General features: G+C 43.4%; 1 protein-coding gene across 2 annotated transcripts in view; it reads left to right on the top strand.

The window, feature by feature from the left end:
- Window positions 1–7,072, top strand: part of map4k2 (mitogen-activated protein kinase kinase kinase kinase 2) — a 43,050-nt gene extending 35,978 nt beyond the window's left edge. For both annotated transcript variants that reach the window (XM_084924645.1, XM_084924644.1), the window contains 12 exons: window positions 365–449; window positions 930–1,009; window positions 2,147–2,207; window positions 2,287–2,410; window positions 2,570–2,628; window positions 2,713–2,816; window positions 3,885–4,062; window positions 4,151–4,222; window positions 4,298–4,384; window positions 4,467–4,537; window positions 4,641–4,696; window positions 5,539–7,072. In XM_084924645.1, the coding sequence (XP_084780771.1) occupies window positions 365–449; window positions 930–1,009; window positions 2,147–2,207; window positions 2,287–2,410; window positions 2,570–2,628; window positions 2,713–2,816; window positions 3,885–4,062; window positions 4,151–4,222; window positions 4,298–4,384; window positions 4,467–4,537; window positions 4,641–4,696; window positions 5,539–5,626 (1,065 nt within the window). In that variant the 3' untranslated portion in view covers window positions 5,627–7,072. The remainder of the gene's footprint in view (window positions 1–364; window positions 450–929; window positions 1,010–2,146; window positions 2,208–2,286; window positions 2,411–2,569; window positions 2,629–2,712; window positions 2,817–3,884; window positions 4,063–4,150; window positions 4,223–4,297; window positions 4,385–4,466; window positions 4,538–4,640; window positions 4,697–5,538) is intronic.
- Window positions 7,073–19,203: the final 12,131 nt, after the last annotated feature.

Below are 19,203 nucleotides of genomic sequence, written 5' to 3'. Positions count from 1 at the left end.
GGATTCCACAAACCTCTGCACCTTCTCACTACTTCCTCACTTTTAGAGTAACTCTTGTGAAAACTGGTTTGTGATCTAAGGAGCTTTGAAAGACAAAGAGTCGGGACGTTTCATCTCTTATCTGAGAAGCTCCTTCAGTTCTAAGAGCAGTAGGTGGAGAGTCCCAGATTTTAAGCCCTATTGGGAGACAAAGCTCCTCAGATTACCGTGACCTGGATGACTGAACAGAAAAATTACTTGTGCAACTTTGAATAAAAGTATAACAGCCAGTTTGGTTTTGCTGGAAAGATAACATACCTAAACTGAAGAGTCAATCTAAACATGCCAGACCATACGTGATTCATTTGCTCTGCTGCTTCTGTAGATGGGAGCCTGCTTCTCTAAAGTCTTCAATGGCTGCCCTCTAAAAATCAACTGCGCCGTCACCTGGATTTTTCCCAAAACAAGAGGTCAGTGGTTTGGTCTATGGTTCTATTTTTACTTCATAGTGGAGTAATGAGAGCGTTTTCTCAGAAATCTCACAGCAGCAGGTTTATAACAGGTTTATATTAATGTGAGGAGACAGTTCATTTATGCAAGGTACGATGAAAAGGAGACTTCTTGTTTGAAAGGAAAGCTGTAACTGATTTAAATGTGGCTGTGTTCTCTTTAAGATGGTCTTGTTGTGCAGAGATGCTCTTTGTTACATGTGCACGTCCTTCAATGTGTCACAATGAATGTGATGTGGCACTGTAGTGGCCAGGTGCCTGCACACAGCATGGGTCATGTGCGTGCTGTTGCCTGACATTGTAGCACAAAGAGGCACTCTTAATGGGGATAGCAGCCAAAGTGAAAGCAGGTCTGGTGTCTGAACCTTGTGATGCGATGGTAATGGTGTCTGTGTTTGGTGCTGATGGAAACTTCTTTATATAAACACTTTTCCTACTTAGATCAGTATCTTATTCTTGGGGCAGAAGAAGGCATCTACACACTGAACCTTAATGAACTTCATGAAGATACATTAGAGAAGGTAAGATCGTAATTCTCTCACATCTGTATAATGCTTTAACAGCCATGCTGTCCACTCCACTTAACTGGCCTGAATCCTTTATTACATGTCCTTACATGACCATTCTGGTGAAGTTATTGGAAAGACGACTTATTTGCAAAGCACCAAGGGAAAGTCAGCAAAGCAAAACCAAGGCTTTAACTTTAGCTGTCCACAAAATTAGCCAACAACAAAACAGAATCCCAAAATGAGCACAGAGGCAGGAGCTATGTGTGGAAGACATGCTACATGCTACAAAACAGGGATTAGAACAAAGATGAACAGATGGGGATCAAGGTACGGGCTAAAATGATTGGACACAGATGACGGCGATGAGAGGAAAAGGAGGGAATGCGGACAAAAACACGACACACCAGAAAACTGAGCAACACATAGACGAGACAGAGGTCAGACAGGGGAAACATCAGGGCTACTAGTAACACAAGAACATTAGAAACACGAAGGAAAGTCAGCTAAGACTAATACTTTCACAATATCTTATACTGAAATGGGTCAAAGGTCAAGTGGCTATATTCATAAGATGCTCGACTATCCGTGCACAGACGTGCAGGAGGAATAACTCGGTCCAGCGCAGGTTAGGTCTGCAGCATAAGATACTATGACAATATAAACCCAGTAAGGAGCGACCTCCTTAAAACCAGTCTATGCTTAACACTGCAATAACACTGCAAACCCTAAATCTGGCAAACCTCTCCCGATGTTTCCACTGAAGGGGTTGGAAGTTAAAAAGTGCTGAAGGTTAGGTTTGGAGTAAATCATGGATGTGTGCACGTGTTTGTGTGCAGCTTGTAGTGCAAACGTGCGTGCAGAATTCATGCAGACATGTGTAACTGGTCGTTTTGAGGTAGGAAAGAGTGATGCGCGGTTAAGCTGGTAGTTGAAAGTGTCAGTCAGAGTAGAAGAGCATTGTGTAAAAATGCAAGTAATAACAGAAAAGTGCAAGTCATTAATCGCATCACCCTGAAAAACCTGAGTAAGGAGTGCAGCTCCTGATGAAAGGAGGAGCACTGAAAACCAGGAAATGGTGTTTCTGGAACAGTCTGATGACTGAAGCTGGATGTTTGAAGTCTCAGTGAACTGCTTGTCTTTTCCCCACAGCTCCTCCCTCAGCGATGTATATGGCTATATGTTATGAACAATGTGCTGATGTCCGTATCAGGTAACAAACAGCGTGACACAAACGGAGAACATTGTGTCCACTCGATAATATGCTGCTCTAAAAAGGCTCCATCCTGCAGGGAAGTCGTCCCAGCTTTACTCGCACAGCCTGCCAGCTCTGTTTGAACAGAAAGGACATCTGCACAAGAAACACAGCAGCCTGTCACTCAGCACCAACCGCCTCACTGAGCGGATCAGTCTCAGGTACGACACGCCATCACAGATGCAGGGAAACAGGAGCTGTAGGTGCAGCAGCATTAATAATGTCATGTATGATGCTACCACCTGATTTTGAGGAAGGAGGATACTGTAAACCCAATTTTGTCTGCTTGTTCTGACCTGGATATTCTCTGTTGGCCACAGAAAGTTTGCCATATCTGTAAAGATTCCTGACACTAAAGGTTGTAGGAGGTGCAGTGTAGGTAAGCAATGCCGAGTTACTCTGGTCAGTCTGTTTGTTCACGGAGAACAACTGCAGACACTTAGTCCTGCTCTCTCTGTTTCAGCAAGAAACCCATACACAGATAGCACATTTCTGTGCGGGGCTGTCCCATCTGGCCTGGTTTTACTCTTGTGGTATGAGCCTCTTCAGAAGTTCATGCATCTAAAGGTTTGTACAGATATGTCGAACTTGCCACCTGAATAAATGTCTTCCTTTCTAACTCTAACCCGATTTCCACAATGCAAACCAGCCATTAGACCTGAATTACATAAAAGTAGACAGACAGCACATCAGAATCTGAAGCTGAAGAATGTAATTGATTTTTTAATAACATATGCATACTTTTTATTCAAACCCAACAAGATTTTAGAGACTAAATAAAAGAAACGTTGTATAAACGCCGTCCAAAAACACCAACAGCACCTTCTCTGGGTCCAAGCTCGTGTAACTGAATGGTTACCATGTGTTTTCTGTGCTACAGGAACAGTGTTATCAGCACACAGTTCAACGCCAGCATGCACCATTAGATCACATAGCAGACTAATTGACAGGTTTTTTGTGAATGTCTCGCACATTCCATGAAGATAATGTATGTACTGTGAGAACAGAGCTCTGTGTTAAGCCTGTCTGCAGTCCTAACACAGTGCTGCTTGGAGAAACACGCCTGTGTCACAACATTATGGAAAAGTGGCATCAGTCCAAAGATGTGCAGTTAGGGGACAGGTTCATTGGAAACGCTAAATTGCCCATAGGTGTGAATGTGTGCGAATGGTTGTCTGTGTCTATGTGTTAGCCCTGCCACAGACTGGGATGGATGGATGGATGGATGGATTGATGGACGGCTGGATGGACGGGTGGATGAATGGACGGCTGGATGGATGGACGGCTGGATGGGTGGATGGATGGACGGCTGGATGGGTGGATGGATGGACGGCTGGATGGATGGATGGATGGATGGGTGGATGGATGGATGGGTGGATGGATGGATGGACGGCTGGATGGATGGATGGATGGATGGATGGGTGGATGGCAGGATGGACGGACGGACGGGTGGATGGATGGATGGGTGGATGGCATCGGTTTATCTTTAATCTCAAATTTACTAATCATACAAGAATCCTGTTGTGCTGTTTTGGACGGTTGTATGAACAGGTTCAGCTCCGGTTTAACAAGCATCACTTAACCATCATGAGAATTTATTTAGTTTTTCTTGTTTCCTTGGTGACTGTTTCACAGCAACTCGCCATCAGGCTCCCAGATTCTCTTCCGATATTTGAACTGCTGGTGTTGGCAACAGATGAGTTTCCTCAGCTGTGTGTTGGAGTGAGAGACTGTAGTAATGATAAACCACCAACCGGCCAACAGCTCAGGTTTGATATTATAGAGCTGAACGGCGCTCCTGTTCCAGTGCCAGGTAGGACCGTTTCTGAATTTCTCTGCTGACTTCCTGAAGCTTCAAGCTTCAACTTGTTTCAACAAGCTTCCCTCTTTCCGTGCGTCAGGAGATAGTGGAGCACTCAGAGCCGTGCAGGTAACCCAGCTGGACCGAGACACTGTTCTCATCACCTTGGAAAGTAAGTCCCCTCGCATATTGTGAATCCTTCAAATGTCTTTCGTGCTCATTCTCAATCTGTGTACCGTTTGGACAGGAACTGTAAAGATCGTGAACCTGCAAGGACTTCCATCCAGACAGCTGGCTGCAGAAATAGTCTTTGACTTCCCCATTGAAACACTAGGTAGAAATAATGATGTGACAAACAGAGTGAATGAGAGCTGATGTGTGTCCTGAAAGCTGAGTGACACCTCCTGTTCTGTCAGTCTGCTTGCAGGATAGTGTGCTGGCGTTCTGGAAGCATGGCCTCAAAGGGAGGAGTTTCCATTCAGATGAGGTGATGAACTAGTAAATTCATCCAGTGTTGGCTGAGCTCGTATCATGTGCTTATCATATTTGTTCTAAGTCATTACACATGTGAATTTTCACTTTATGTGCAGGTAACACAAGAAATTACTGATGACAGTCGTGTGTTCAGAGTTCTGGGAACAAACAGGTATGTTAACAGTATGCTGACAAGAGCTATCAATCACTGTGAGAAACTAGTAATCCTAGTACATCAGAAGTAATCAGGATATTATTTTTCTTGATACTATTGTTAATAGACCTGGAAGTGATTTTCAGAGTAGCATGTGGAAGTAGCAAAGATAATGGACGTTACCCGGAGTTTTCCACTGTGAAACCAGGAATAACAGCTTAAAAATGTTGTTGGATTTCTGTGATCTAAATCATTGTCAGCCTGGCAGGCAAATAGCGTGGACACCAAAGTTTGTGAACGTGATAACCTGAGAACAAAGACATGTAGGATTTTAAATCGGTACCATAGGTGTGTCTACTGGGAGGCTGAGGCTTAGCGCTGGTGGCTGCCAGTACTAAGTATTATTATACAACTGTGCCAACCCTTATTTAGTTGATCTTATCTTCTTTCCTTGTGTTTCAGTTAGTTTTTACTCAAACTGGGTGTAGAAGGAATCCTCGCAAAGGTTTCTTTTTCTTCTGTGTTATGTTTTATGTATTTCTCAGCTCTTTGCTTCCTTTTTTCTACTTTAAACTTGTTTGTATGCTGTTGTGTAAATGTTCACACTTATCATAAAGTTTAAAAAAGTAGTAGGCGTGGTGATGAGCAGGAACAGGAGTAAAACTCCAGTAAGTGTACCAGTACTGTACCAGTGTGTAGCATTAAAGTCAAACTACAGTGGCTGTAGTATCAGTAGAGTAGTGTTAGTACTAGAGGTGGGAGGAGTAGAAGCAGGTGGAGGCACTGGCTTTAGGTTAGTACTGCCTTTCTCTGGTTCTCCTTTACAACTCATCTCCTTCTCATTTGCTGACAATGTGCAGAGACATCATCCTTCAGAGCACACCGACTGATGACCCGTCAGCACTGAGCAGCCTGTACATCCTGACAGGACACGAAAGCAGCTACTGAGAGAGGACACGGGGCTTCTCTTTCGACGGTGTTACCAAAGAAAAGCACAGCCTGTCTGTAACTGTGGGGTGGAAACGATGCTCTGTTTCACTGAGGCTGTGCCAGGAAACGGTTCAATGCTGGGAATGACAAATGTTAGGAAGGTATCCTGCTGACTGTCCAGCCTTCACCTGTACACAAGACACCTGTCAAGGTCCTCGCTGGGGTTATAGTTGATAAAGCTTTCTAGCTTTTCTTGTCTATTCAGCTTACCTGCTTAAATCAGACCTTTCTGTTAAAGCTAATGCAGACTCCACTGATCCGCCCGCTCAGTGTGGACGGGAGAATAACCTGAACATGGCCTCTGGGACATCATCGTACTGATGTTATGAAGCGCTCAGCCAGGTTTTCTTCTTGATCAGACTGAGGGGCAGACTGAGTGTGTTTTGGTGCCTCAACATTCAGTCATATTCTGTAAAGCCATTTTCTGTCTGCATGCTGCACATAAACTCTTTGGACCAGAGTGCTGTGACACCTACACCTTACACCTGCAGGAGCTGCTCGGCCATAGAAAGCTGTTCTGTGAAGTGCACGGCTTTTTTGCCAGTGTTGATTTTATGGGTTTAATGTAATAACTAATTTTTCACATCATCGTCTGAGTCGTAATCCCAACGAGGAAACCTGGAATGTAAAACTTGATGGACGCTCCAGCTGAAGAGTGAAGTGTCAGACTTTTAATGGATCTTTCAAGCATTAGCGTACTTACAATGGCAGAAACAGTGCCACGTCTAAAGCATAGGAGCCATCTTCATCTCATGCTTCCCATTTCATGCAAGTTTTTTCTCATCCTCAGATGGACAGAATTTGGTTTGCTGACTTCATTCAGTCACACCATACTAGAGCATAAAAAGTGGAAATAAACTGGTCAGTAAGAAAGTGTGATGCTTGAAAGTATAGCGTAAGGACAGCAGCAGCACTGCATTTACAGCTGATATGATGACTTCAGCATCTTTAAAGAACTGTGAAGGAATTATCAGTGCTAACACAACCTTAAGCACGTGATGTGACCGTATACACTGCTTACACTTTCAGTATCCTTACTTAAAGAGAACATCTCAGAAAAAAGTACAGTTAGCAAGAAGCTTTGAGAACAAGGCAGTGTTATTGTATGCTAACCACCGTGGTGGTGTAGCTTGTCCTGATAAAAAGTGAATGTGGTCACATTATACTTGTTAACTAAAATGAAAAAATGAAATAATTCCACTACATGGGTAAAGATATTTATGATATTTATGGAAAGGATACTATAAAAGTAACACTGGCCTTTCCATGAGAGAAACTTGAAGTACAGTATGCATGTTGAGATTAATGTTTTTTTAATATGTTTTTGCTACTATGTGAAGATGTGATGTTATTAACAACACAGAATAGACAGAAATAAAGATTTTCATATCTCTTGGAGTTTTATGAAGAGTTTGTTGGGTTGTTCTTCTTTGAATGTGTGGATCGATGCTTCTACGATTTATATCTTAATCCTTCAATTTGTAAAAAACATTTTGAATTCCGTTTGAGAAGATAAATGAAGGTTCTTGCGTTCAAGTGGAGGCTCTAGCAGACTGAGAAAGTAACTGCATAACTGTGTTATTCCTGCACCCATAGCAGCAAGTAAGTGAAGGCAGTGATGAGCGCTGATGAGTTCTCAGATCACTCACTCAGTCTCTGAACGTCACCTTTATTGTGATCGCGCACTTTAAGCTTTCATGCCTGTATTTTTGCACTTCAAATTCAATTTCAAGACTTTTTAAACTTTCCAAGCCCCTCAAAAGCATCTTCATTTTTCATGGTGAACCGCGTTGCCACCAGGGTGCGCCGTTCAGTTTAAAGTCACAATTTTCTCACTGAAGCATCATGAAGGACTGATGGTGATATTCACCGCTTTTGAGGTGACCACGATGAACCTGTGAAAATCAGTACAACAAAGTGTAAGACATGACATTTCCTGTTGCCACTAGGTGGCGCTGTGCGTATTCCTGACAATGGGCACATCAATCTGTTCAGGGCGGGTCTGACATCATACCTGTAAAGTCTGGTTCTGATCAGCTTGGATTTCATTGAGTTATACTAATTTGTTTCTCCATGGCGAGACATCAAAGTTCGCCATGCTGCTGGGGTCACACCCTTTCGCGAAAAGTCACAGTTTTCACTGTAACCCAAGACCAACTCCTTAAGGCTTTCCTGGAGAAATTTGAGGCTGCAGATGTCACCCATCACAATACTGTACCCCAAAGTGTAAAACATGACATTTCCTGTTCCCACTAGGTGGCGCTGTCCCTGATGTCAAATATGGCAGTTGAAATATGTTCAGGGGTGGAGCCTTATCATATGTGTACTCTTTGGTCCAGCTCGGACAATGTATGACAGAATGAGAGGCAATAAGATTTTCATGGCGAGTCATTGAAATTCGCCGCGGCGCCACGGCGTCACCGTATTGTGAAAACTCAAAAGCTCCGCAATTTAACATGGCCCAGGTGTGTAGTTGGCACTGTCCAAATTTGAAGTTTATAGGACCAAATCCCAAGGAGGAGTTCGTTAAAGTACAAGGCATGGAAACGGTAAAATCAGAGCCAAAATGTCACCTTCAATCCAAAATGGCGGACTTCCTGTTGGGTTTAGGACATGGCCATAATAGATTTTTTTGTTCGACTCTGAACGTTATATATGTGTACCGACTTTCAAACATGTAGGTCATACCCATACCGGGGGCTCGCGTTTTTCATTTTCCTAGGTGGCGCTACTGAGCTAATTTTCCCTGGCCATGTCTGAGAACATTAAAATACATAAATTTTCACCAGACCTGACGCGTGTGCAAAATTTCATGAGTTTTTGAGCATGTTTAGGCCCTCAAAAGGCCGATTCATTTGCCGAAATAATAATAATAATAATAATAATAATAATAATAATAATAATAATAATAATTAAAGCTGCAAGCAGCGTTATGAGGGCCCTCGCACCCCCGGCGCGTCGAGCCACGCCCAACACCTAAAACCAGCACGTCCGATCTGATGTCACATTGATGGAATTCATGCCTTTAACCACCAGCTAACATTTCATCTCGTTCAATCATGATTAGTTAGTCGTCCCAGTAGGTGGCGCTCTAACCATTAATGACAAATGGCATAACAAACATTTCCGAGCTCGAGTCTCATCACGCCTATGACCTTTGGGAGAGATTGAACATTGTGTTTTTGAGTGACAGCAGATTACTGCTTTTTGGCGAGTGATTGAAACTCCACGTGCCGCCATGACCACGCCGTTTCCCTGAACGTAAAAAGCTTCGCAATTTAACATCACAAAGGTCTTTAGATGCCACATACAGGAGATCGCATCAATCTGATGAAATCCCTTGGAGGAGTTCGTCAAAGTACGGTGCCTGAAAAGAGGGGAAAATGTCGCCAAAATTACACATTAATTTTAAAATGGCTGACTTCCTGTTGGATTTGGGATATTGCTCCAAGAGACTTTTTTGTACATCTTGATATCTCCTATAAGCTTACCAGGTTTCAGACTCATAGATAAAACACAGAGCAGGGGCTGTGGTTTTGAAATTTTGTAGGGGGCGCTGTGGAGCCATTTTGCGCTATTCAAGGAAAATGGTTACATAACAACAAAGCGTTCATCACATTGGAGGTGTGGGCCAAATTTAAAGCCTATATAAACTTTCCAAGCCCCTCAAAAGCCACTTCATTTTTCATGGTCAACCGCCTTCCCACCAGGGTGCGCCGTTCAGTTTAAAGTCACAATTTTCGCACTGAAGCATCATGAGGCACTGATGGTGATATTCACCGCTTTTGAGGTGGCCACGATGAACCTGTGAAAATCAGTACAACAAAGTGAAAGCCATGACATTTCCTGTTGCCACTAGGTGGCGCTCTGCGTATTCCCGACAATGGGCACATCAATCTGTTCAGGGCGGGTCTGACATCATACCTGTAAAGTCTGGTTCTGATCAGCTTGGATTTCATTGAGTTATACTAATTTGTTTCTCCATGGCGATACATCAGAGTTCGCCATTCTGCTGGAGTCACACCCTTTTGCAAAAAGTCACAGTTTTCACTGTAACCCAAGACCAACTCCTTAAGGCTTTCCTGGAGAAATTTGAGACTGCAGATGTCACCCATCACAATACTGTACCCCAAAGTGTAAAACATGACATTTCCTGTTCCCACTAGGTGGCGCTGTCCCTGATGTCAAATATGGCAGTTGAAATGTGTTCAGGGGTGGAGCCTTATCATATGTGTACTCTTTGGTCCAGCTCGGACAATGTATGAGGGAATGAGAGGCAATAAGATTTTCATGGCGAGTCATTGAAATTCGCCGCGGCGCCACGGCGTCACCGTATTGTGAAAACTCAAAAGCTCCGCAATTTAACATGGCCCAGGTGTGTAGTTGGCACTGTCCAAATTTGAAGTTTATAGGACCAAATCCCAAGGGGGAGTTCGTTAAAGTACAAGGCATGGAAACGGTAAAATCAGAGCCAAAATGTCACCTTCAATCCAAAATGGCGGACTTCCTGTTGTGTTTAGGACATGGCCATAATAGACTTTTTTGTGCGTCTACTAACAATAGATATGTGTTCCAATTTTCATACATGTAGGTCATACCCACACCGGGGGCTCGCGTTTTAGATTTTCCTAGGTGGCGCTACTGAGCCAATTTTCCCTGGCCATGTCTGAGGACATTAAAATACGTAATTTTTCACCAGACCTGACGCGTGTGCAAAATTTCATGAGTTTTTGAGCATGTTTAGACCCTCAAAAAGGCCCTTGTTTTACCTGAATAATAATAATAATAATAATAATAATAATAATAATAATTAAAGCTGCAAGCAGCGTTATGAGGGCCCTCGCACCCCCGGCGCGTCGAGCCACGCCCAACACCTGAAACCAGCACGTCCGATCTGATGTCACATTGATGGAATTCATGCCTTTAACCACCAGCTAACATTTCATCTCATTCAATCATGATTATAGTCGCCCCACTAGGTGGCGCTCTAACCATTACTGACAAATGGCATAACAAACATTTCCGAGCTTGAGTCTCATCACGCCTATGACCTTTGGGAGAGATTGAACATTGTGTTTTTGAGTGACAGCAGATTACTGCTTTTTGGCGAGTGATTGAAACTCCACATGCCGCCATGACCACCCCGTTTCCCTGAACGTAAAAAGCTTCGCAATTTAACATCACAAAGGTCTTTAGATGCCACATACAGGAGATCGCATCAATCTGATGAAATCCCTTGGAGGAGTTCGTCAAAGTACGGTGCCTGAAAAGAGGGGAAAATGTCGCCAAAATTACACATTCATTTTAAAATGGCTGACTTCCTGTTGGATTTGGGATATTGCTCCAAGAGACTTTTTTGTACATCTTGATATCTCCTATAAGCTTACCAGGTTTCAGACTCATAGATAAAACACAGAGCAGGGGCTGTGGTTTTGAAATTTTGTAGGGGGCGCTGTGGAGCCATTTTGCGCTATTCAAGGAAAATGGTTACATAACAACAAAGCGTTCATCACATTGGAGGTGTGGGCCAAATTTAAAGCCTCTATAAACTTTCCAAGCCCCTCAAAAGCCACTTCATTTTTCATGGTCAATCGCCTTCCCACCAGGGTGCGCCGTTCAGTTTAAAGTCACAATTTTCGCACTGAAGCATCATGAGGCACTAATGGTGATATTCACCGCTTTTGAGGTGGCCACGATGAACCTGTGAAAATCAGTGCAACAAAGTGAAAGACATGACATTTCCTGTTGCCACTAAGTGGCGCTCTGCTTACTCCTGACAATGGGCACATCAATCTGTTCAGGGCGGGTCTGACATCATACCTGTAAAGTCTGGTTCTGATCAGCTTGGATTTCATTGAGTTATACTAATTTGTTTCTTCATGGCGAGACATGAAAGTTCGCCATGCTGCTGGGGTCACACCCTTTCGCGAAAAGTCACAGTTTTCACTGTAACCCAAGACCAACTCCTTAAGGCTTTCCTGGAGAAATTTGAGGCTGCAGATGTCACCCATCACAATACTGTACCCCAAAGTGTAAAACATGACATTTCCTGTTCCCACTAGGTGGCGCTGTCCCTGATGTCAAATATGGCAGTTGAAATATGTTCAGGGGTGGAGCCTTATCATATGTGTACTCTTTGGTCCAGCTCGGACAATGTATGACAGAATGAGAGGCAATAAGATTTTCATGGCGAGTCATTGAAATTCGCCGTGGCGCCACGGCGTCACCGTATTGTGAAAACTCAAAAGCTCCGCAATTTAACATGGCCCAGGTGTGTAGTTGGCACTGTCCAAATTTGAAGTTTATAGGACCAAATCCCAAGGAGGAGTTCGTTAAAGTACAAGGCATGGAAATGGTAAAATCAGAGCCAAAATGTCACCTTCAATCCAAAATGGCGGACTTCCTGTTGTGTTTAGGACATGGCCATAATAGACTTTTTTGTGCGTCTACTAACAATAGATATGTGTTCCAATTTTCATACATGTAGGTCATACCCACACCGGGGGCTCGCGTTTTAGATTTTCCTAGGTGGCGCTACTGAGCCAATTTTCCCTGGCCATGTCTGAGGACATTAAAATACGTAATTTTTCACCAGACCTGACGCGTGTGCAAAATTTCATGAGTTTTTGAGCATGTTTAGGCCCTCAAAAAGGCCCTTGTTTTACCTGAATAATAATAATAATAATAAGAAGAAGAAGAAGAAACGGAGCAGATACAATAGGGCCTTCGCACTCTCGGTGCTCGGGCCCTAATAATAATAATAATAAGAAACGGAGCAGATACAATAGGGCCTTCGCACTCTCGGTGCTCGGGCCCTAATAATAATAATAATAATAAACAGAGCAGATACAATAGGGCCTTCGCACTGTCAGTGCTCGGGCCCTAATTAAAGCTGCAAGCAGCGTTATGAGGGCCCTCGCACCCCCGGCGCGTCGAGCCACGCCCAACACCTGAAACCAGCACGTCCGATCTGATGTCACATTGATGGAATTCATGCCTTTAACCACCAGCTAACATTTCATCTCATTCAATCATGATTATAGTCGCCCCACTAGGTGGCGCTCTAACCATTAATGACAAATGGCATAACAAACATTTCCGAGCTCGAGTCTCATCACGCCTACGACCTTTGGGAGAGATTGAACATTGTGTTTTTGAATGACAGCAGATTACTGCTTTTTGGCGAGTGATTGAAACTCTACGTGCCGCCATGACCACCCCGTTTCCCTGAATGTAAAAAGCTTCGCAATTTAACATCACAAAGGTCTTTAGATTCCACACACTGGAGATCACATCAATCTGATGAAATCCCTTGGAGGAGTTCGTCAAAGTACGGTGCCTGAAAAGAGGGGAAAATGTCGCCAAAATTGCACATTAATTTTAAAATGGCTGACTTCCTGTTGGATTTGGGATATTGCTCCAAGAGACTTTTTTGTACATCTTGATATCTCCTATAAGCTTACCAGGTTTCAGACTCATACATAAAACACAGAGCAGGGGCTGATATTTTGAAATTTTGTAGGGGGCGCTGTGGAGCCATTTTGGGCTATTCAAGGAAAATGATCACATAACAAAAAAGCCCTCATCACATTGGAGCTGTGGGCCAAATTTCAAGACTTTTTAAACTTTCCAAGCCCCTCAAAAGCATCTTCATTTTTCATGGTGAACCGCGTTGCCACCAGGGTGCGCCGTTCAGTTTAAAGTCACAATTTTCTCACTGAAGCATCATGAAGGACTGATGGTGATATTCACCGCTTTTGAGGTGACCACGATGAACCTGTGAAAATCAGTACAACAAAGTGTAAGACATGACATTTCCTGTTGCCACTAGGTGGCGCTGTGCGTATTCCTGACAATGGGCACATCAATCTGTTCAGGGCGGGTCTGACATCATACCTGTAAAGTCTGGTTCTGATCAGCTTGGATTTCATTGAGTTATACTAATTTGTTTCTCCATGGCGAGACATCAAAGTTCGCCATGCTGCTGGGGTCACACCCTTTCGCGAAAAGTCACAGTTTTCACTGTAACCCAAGACCAACTCCTTAAGGCTTTCCTGGAGAAATTTGAGGCTGCAGATGTCACCCATCACAATACTGTACCCCAAAGTGTAAAACATGACATTTCCTGTTCCCACTAGGTGGCGCTGTCCCTGATGTCAAATATGGCAGTTGAAATGTGTTCAGGGGTGGAGCCTTATCATATGTGTACTCTTTGGTCCAGCTCGGACAATGTATGACAGAATGAGAGGCAATAAGATTTTCATGGCGAGTCATTGAAATTCGCCGCGGCGCCACGGCGTCACCGTATTGTGAAAACTCAAAAGCTCCGCAATTTAACATGGCCCAGGTGTGTAGTTGGCACTGTCCAAATTTGAAGTTTATAGGACCAAATCCCAAGGAGGAGTTCGTTAAAGTACAAGGCATGGAAACGGTAAAATCAGAGCCAAAATGTCACCTTCAATCCAAAATGGCGGACTTCCTGTTGGGTTTAGGACATGGCCATAATAGATTTTTTTGTTCGACTCTGAACGTTATATATGTGTACCGACTTTCAAACATGTAGATCATACCCATACCGGGGGCTCGCGTTTTTCATTTTCCTAGGTGGCGCTACTGAGCTAATTTTCCCTGGCCATGTCTGAGAACATTAAAATACATAAATTTTCACCAGACCTGACGCGTGTGCAAAATTTCATGAGTTTTTGAGCATGTTTAGGCCCTCAAAAGGCCGATTCATTTGCCGAAATAATAATAATAATAATAATAATAATAATAATAATAAACAGAGCAGATACAATAGGGCCTTCGCACTGTCAGTGCTCGGGCCCTAATAATAATAATAATAATAATAAACAGAGCAGATACAATAGGGCCTTCGCACTGTCAGTGCTCGGGCCCTAATAATAATTAAAGCTGCAAGCAGCGTTATGAGGGCCCTCGCACCCCGGCGCGTCGAGCCACGCCCAACACCTGAAACCAGCACGTCCGATCTGATGTCACATTGATGGAATTCATGCATTTAACCACCAGCTAACATTTCATCTCGTTCAATCATGAGTAGTTAGTCATCCCACTAGGTGGCGCTCTAACCATTAATGACAAATGGCATAACAAACATTTCCGAGCTCGAGTCTCATCACGCCTATGACCTTTGGGAGAGATTGAACATTGTGTTTTTGAGTGACAGCAGATTACTGCTTTTTGGCGAGTGATTGAAACTCCACGTGCCGCCATGACCACCCCGTTTCCCTGAACGTAAAAAGCTTCGCAATTTAACATCACAAAGGTCTTTAGATGCCACATACAGGAGATCGCATCAATCTGATGAAATCCCTTGGAGGAGTTCGTCAAAGTACGGTGCCTGAAAAGAGGGGAAAATGTCGCCAAAATTACACATTCATTTTAAAATGGCTGACTTCCTGTTGGATTTGGGATATTACTCCAAGAGACTTTTTTGTACATCTTGATATCTCCTATAAGCTTACCAGGTTTCAGACTCATAGATAAAACACAGAGCAGGGGCTGTGGTTTTGAAATTTTGTAGGGGGCGCTGTGGAGCCATTTTGCGCTATTCAAGGAAAATGGTTACATAACAACAAAGCGTTCATCACATTGGAGGTGTGGGCCAAATTTAAAGCCTATATAAACTTTCCAAGCCCCTCAAAAGCCACTTCATCTTTCATGGTGAACTGCGCTGCCACCAGGGTGCGCCGTTCAGTTTAAAGTCACAATTTTCGCACTGAAGCATCATGAGGGACCCATGTTAATATTCACCGCTTTTGAGGTGGCCACGATGAACCTGTGTAAATCAGTACAACAAAATGTAAGACATGACATTTCCTGTTGCCACTAGGTGGCGCTCTGCATATTACTGACAATGGGCACATCAATTCAATTCAATTCAATTCAATTTTATTTATATAGCGCCAAATCACAACAAAAGTCGCCTCAAGGCGCTTCATAGATACAGAGAAAAACCCAACAATCATATGACCCCCTATGAGCAAGCACTTTGGCGACAGTGGGAAGGAAAAACTCCCTTTTAACAGGAAGAAACCTCCGGCAGAACCAGGCTCAGGGAGGGGCGGCCATCTGCTGCGACCGGTTGGGGTGAGAGAAGGAAGACAGGATAAAAGACATGCTGTGGAAGAGAGACAGAGGTTAATAACAGATATGATTCAATGCAGAGAGGTCTATTAATACATAGGGAGTGAGAAAGGTGACTGGAAAGGAAAAACTCAATGCATCTTGGGAATCCCCCGGCAGCCTACGTCTATTGCAGCATAACTAAGGGAGGATTCAGGGTCACCTGGTCCAGCCCTAACTATATGCTTTAGCAAAAAGGAAAGTTTTAAGCCTAATCTTAAAAGTAGAGATAGTTTCTGTCTCCCGAATCCAAACTGGAAGCTGGTTCCACAGAAGAGGGGCCTGAAAACTGAAGGCTCTGCCTCCCATTCTACTTTTAAATACTCTAGGAACAACAAGTAGGCCTGCAGAGCGAGAGCGAAGTGCTCTAATAGGGTGATATGGTACTACAAGGTCATTAAGATAAGATGGGGCCTGATTATTTAAGACCTTGTATGTGAGGAGCAGGATTTTGAATTCAATTCTGGATTTAACAGGAAGCCAATGAAGGGAAGCCAAAACAGGAGAAATATGCTCTCTCCTTCTAGTCCCTGTCAGTACTCTTGCTGCAGCATTTTGGATTAGCTGAAGGCTTTTCAGTGAGTTTTTTGGACATCCTAATAATAATGAATTACAGTAGTCCAGCCTGGAAGTAATAAATGCATGAACTAGTTTTTCAGCGTCACTCTGAGACAGGATATTTCTAATTTTAGAGATGTTGCGCAAATGGAAGAAAGCAGTCTTACATATTTGTTTAATATGTGCGTTGAAGGACATATCCTGGTCAAAAATGACTCCAAGGTTCCTCACAGCGTTACTGGAGGCCAAGGTAATGCCATCCAGAGTATGAATCTGGTTAGATACCATATTTCTAAGATTTTCAGGGCCGAGTACAATAACCTCAGTTTTATCTGAATTAAGAAGCAGAAAGTTAGCGGCCATCCAGGTCTTTATGTCTTTAAGACATTCCTGCAGTTTAACTAATTGGTGTGTGTTATCTGGCTTCATGGACAGATAGAGCTGGGTGTCATCTGCATAGCAGTGAAAATGTATGCTATGTCTTCTAATGATGCTGCCTAAGGGAAGCATGTATAATGTAAACAGAATTGGTCCTAGCACTGAACCCTGTGGAACTCCATAATTAACCTCAGTGTGTGAAGAGGACTCTCCATTTACATGCACAAATTGGAGTCTATTAGATAGATATGATACAAACCACTGCAGTGCAGTACCTGTAATACCTACAGCATGTTCTAATTGCTCTAATAGGATATTATGGTCGACAGTATCGAACGCTGCACTGAGGTCTAGCAGGACAAGCACAGAGATGAGTCCACTGTCAGAGGCCATAAGAAGATCATTTGTAACCTTCACTAAAGCTGTTTCTGTGCTGTGATGAGCTCTGAAACCTGACTGAAACTCTTCAAATAAACCATTCCTCTGCAGATGATCTGTTAGCTGTTTGACAACTACTCTTTCAAGGATTTTTGATATGAAAGGAAGGTTGGAGATTGGCCTATAATTAGCTAAGACTGCTGGGTCTAGAGATGGCTTTTTGAGTAAAGGTTTAACCACAGCCAGCTTGAAGGCCTGTGGTACATAGCCGACCATTAGAGATAGGTTGATCATATTTAAGATCGAAGAATTAATCAATGGCAGGACTTCTTTGAGCAGTTTTGTAGGAATGGGGTAAATCTGTTCAGGGCGGGTCTGACATCACGCCTGTAAAGTCTGGTACTAATCAGACTGGATTTCATGGAGTTATACTAATTTGTTTCTTCATGGCGAGACATCAAAGTTCGCCATGCTGCTGGGGTCACACCCTTTCGCGAAAAGTCACAGTTTTCACTGTAACCCAAGACCAACTCCTTAAGGCTTTCCTGGAGAAATTTGAGGCTGCAGATGTCACCCATCACAATACTGTACCCCAAAGTGTAAAACATGACATTTCCTGTTCCCACTAGGTGGCGCTGTCCCTGATGTCAAATATGGCAGGTGAAATATGTTCAGGGGTGGAGCCTTATCATATGTGTGCTCTTTGGTCCAGGTCAGACAATGTATGACAGAATGAGAGGCAATAAGATTTTCATGGCGAGTCATCGAAATTCGCCGTGGCGCCACGGCCTCACGGTATTGTGAAAACTCAAGAGCTCCGCAATTTAACATGGCCCAGGTGTGTAGTTGACACTGACCAAAGATGAAGCTTGTATGATCAAATCCCAAGGAGGAGTTTGAAAAAGTTCGAGGCATGGAAATGGCAAAATTAGAGCCAAAATGTCACCTTCACGTCCAAATGGCGGACTTCCTGTTGGGTTTGCGTCAATGGACCCACTGACTTTTTTGTTCGTCTTGGCATGATACACATGTGTGCAAAATTTCATACATGTAGCTCAAACGATGAGGTCGTAGGGCTGCATTTAACAAGGCATAGGTGGCGCTCTAGAGCCATTTCCCAGTGCTCATATGTAAAACCATTAAAATACAAAATTTTTCACCAGACCTGGCATGTGTGCAAAATTTCATGAGTTTTTGAGCATGTTTAGGCCCTCAAAAAGGCCCTTGTTTTGCCTGAATAATAATAATAATTAAAGCTGCAAGCAGCGTTATGAGGGCCCTCGCACCCCGGCACGTCGAGCCACGCCCAACATCTACAACCAGCACGTCCGATCTGATGTCACATTGATGGAATTCATGCATTTTACCACCAGCTAACATTTCATCTCATTCAATCATGATCATAGTTGTCCTACTAGGTGGCGCTATAACCATTACTGACAAATGGCATAACAAACATTTCCGAACTCGAGTCTCATCACGCCTATGACCTTTGGGAGAGATTGAACATTGTGTTTTTGAGTGACAGCAGATTACTGCTTTTTGGCGAGTGACTGAAACCACGTGCCGCCATGACCACCCCGTTTCCCTGAATGTAAAAAGCTTCGCAATTTAACATCACAAAGGTCTTTAGATTCCACACACTGGAGATCGCATCAATCTGATGAAATCCCTTGGAGGAGTTCGTCAAAGTACGGTGCCTGAAAAGAGGGGAAAATGTCGCCAAAATTACACATTCATTTTAAAATGGCTGACTTCCTGATGGATTTGGGATATTGCTCCAAGAGACTTTTTTGTACATCTTGATATCTCCTATAAGCTTACCAGGTTTCAGACTCATACATAAAACACAGAGCAGGGGCTGTGGTTTTGAAATTTTGTAGGGGGCGCTGTGGAGCCATTTTGCGCTATTCAAGGAAAATGGTTACATAACAACAAAGCGATCATCACATTGGAGGTGTGGGCCAAATTTAAAGCCTCTATAAACTTTCCAAGCCCCTCAAAAGCCACTTCATCTTTCATGGTGAACTGTGCTGCCACCAGGGTGCGCCGTTTAGTTTAAAGTCACAATTTTC

The sequence above is a fragment of the Perissodus microlepis genome, chromosome 3 (genome assembly GCF_051167445.1).
Source record: "Perissodus microlepis isolate ML-2025 ecotype Zambia chromosome 3, ASM5116744v1, whole genome shotgun sequence".
NCBI classification, from domain to species: Eukaryota; Metazoa; Chordata; class Actinopteri; order Cichliformes; family Cichlidae; genus Perissodus; species Perissodus microlepis.
This window is presented reverse-complemented; position numbering and strand designations above follow the sequence as displayed.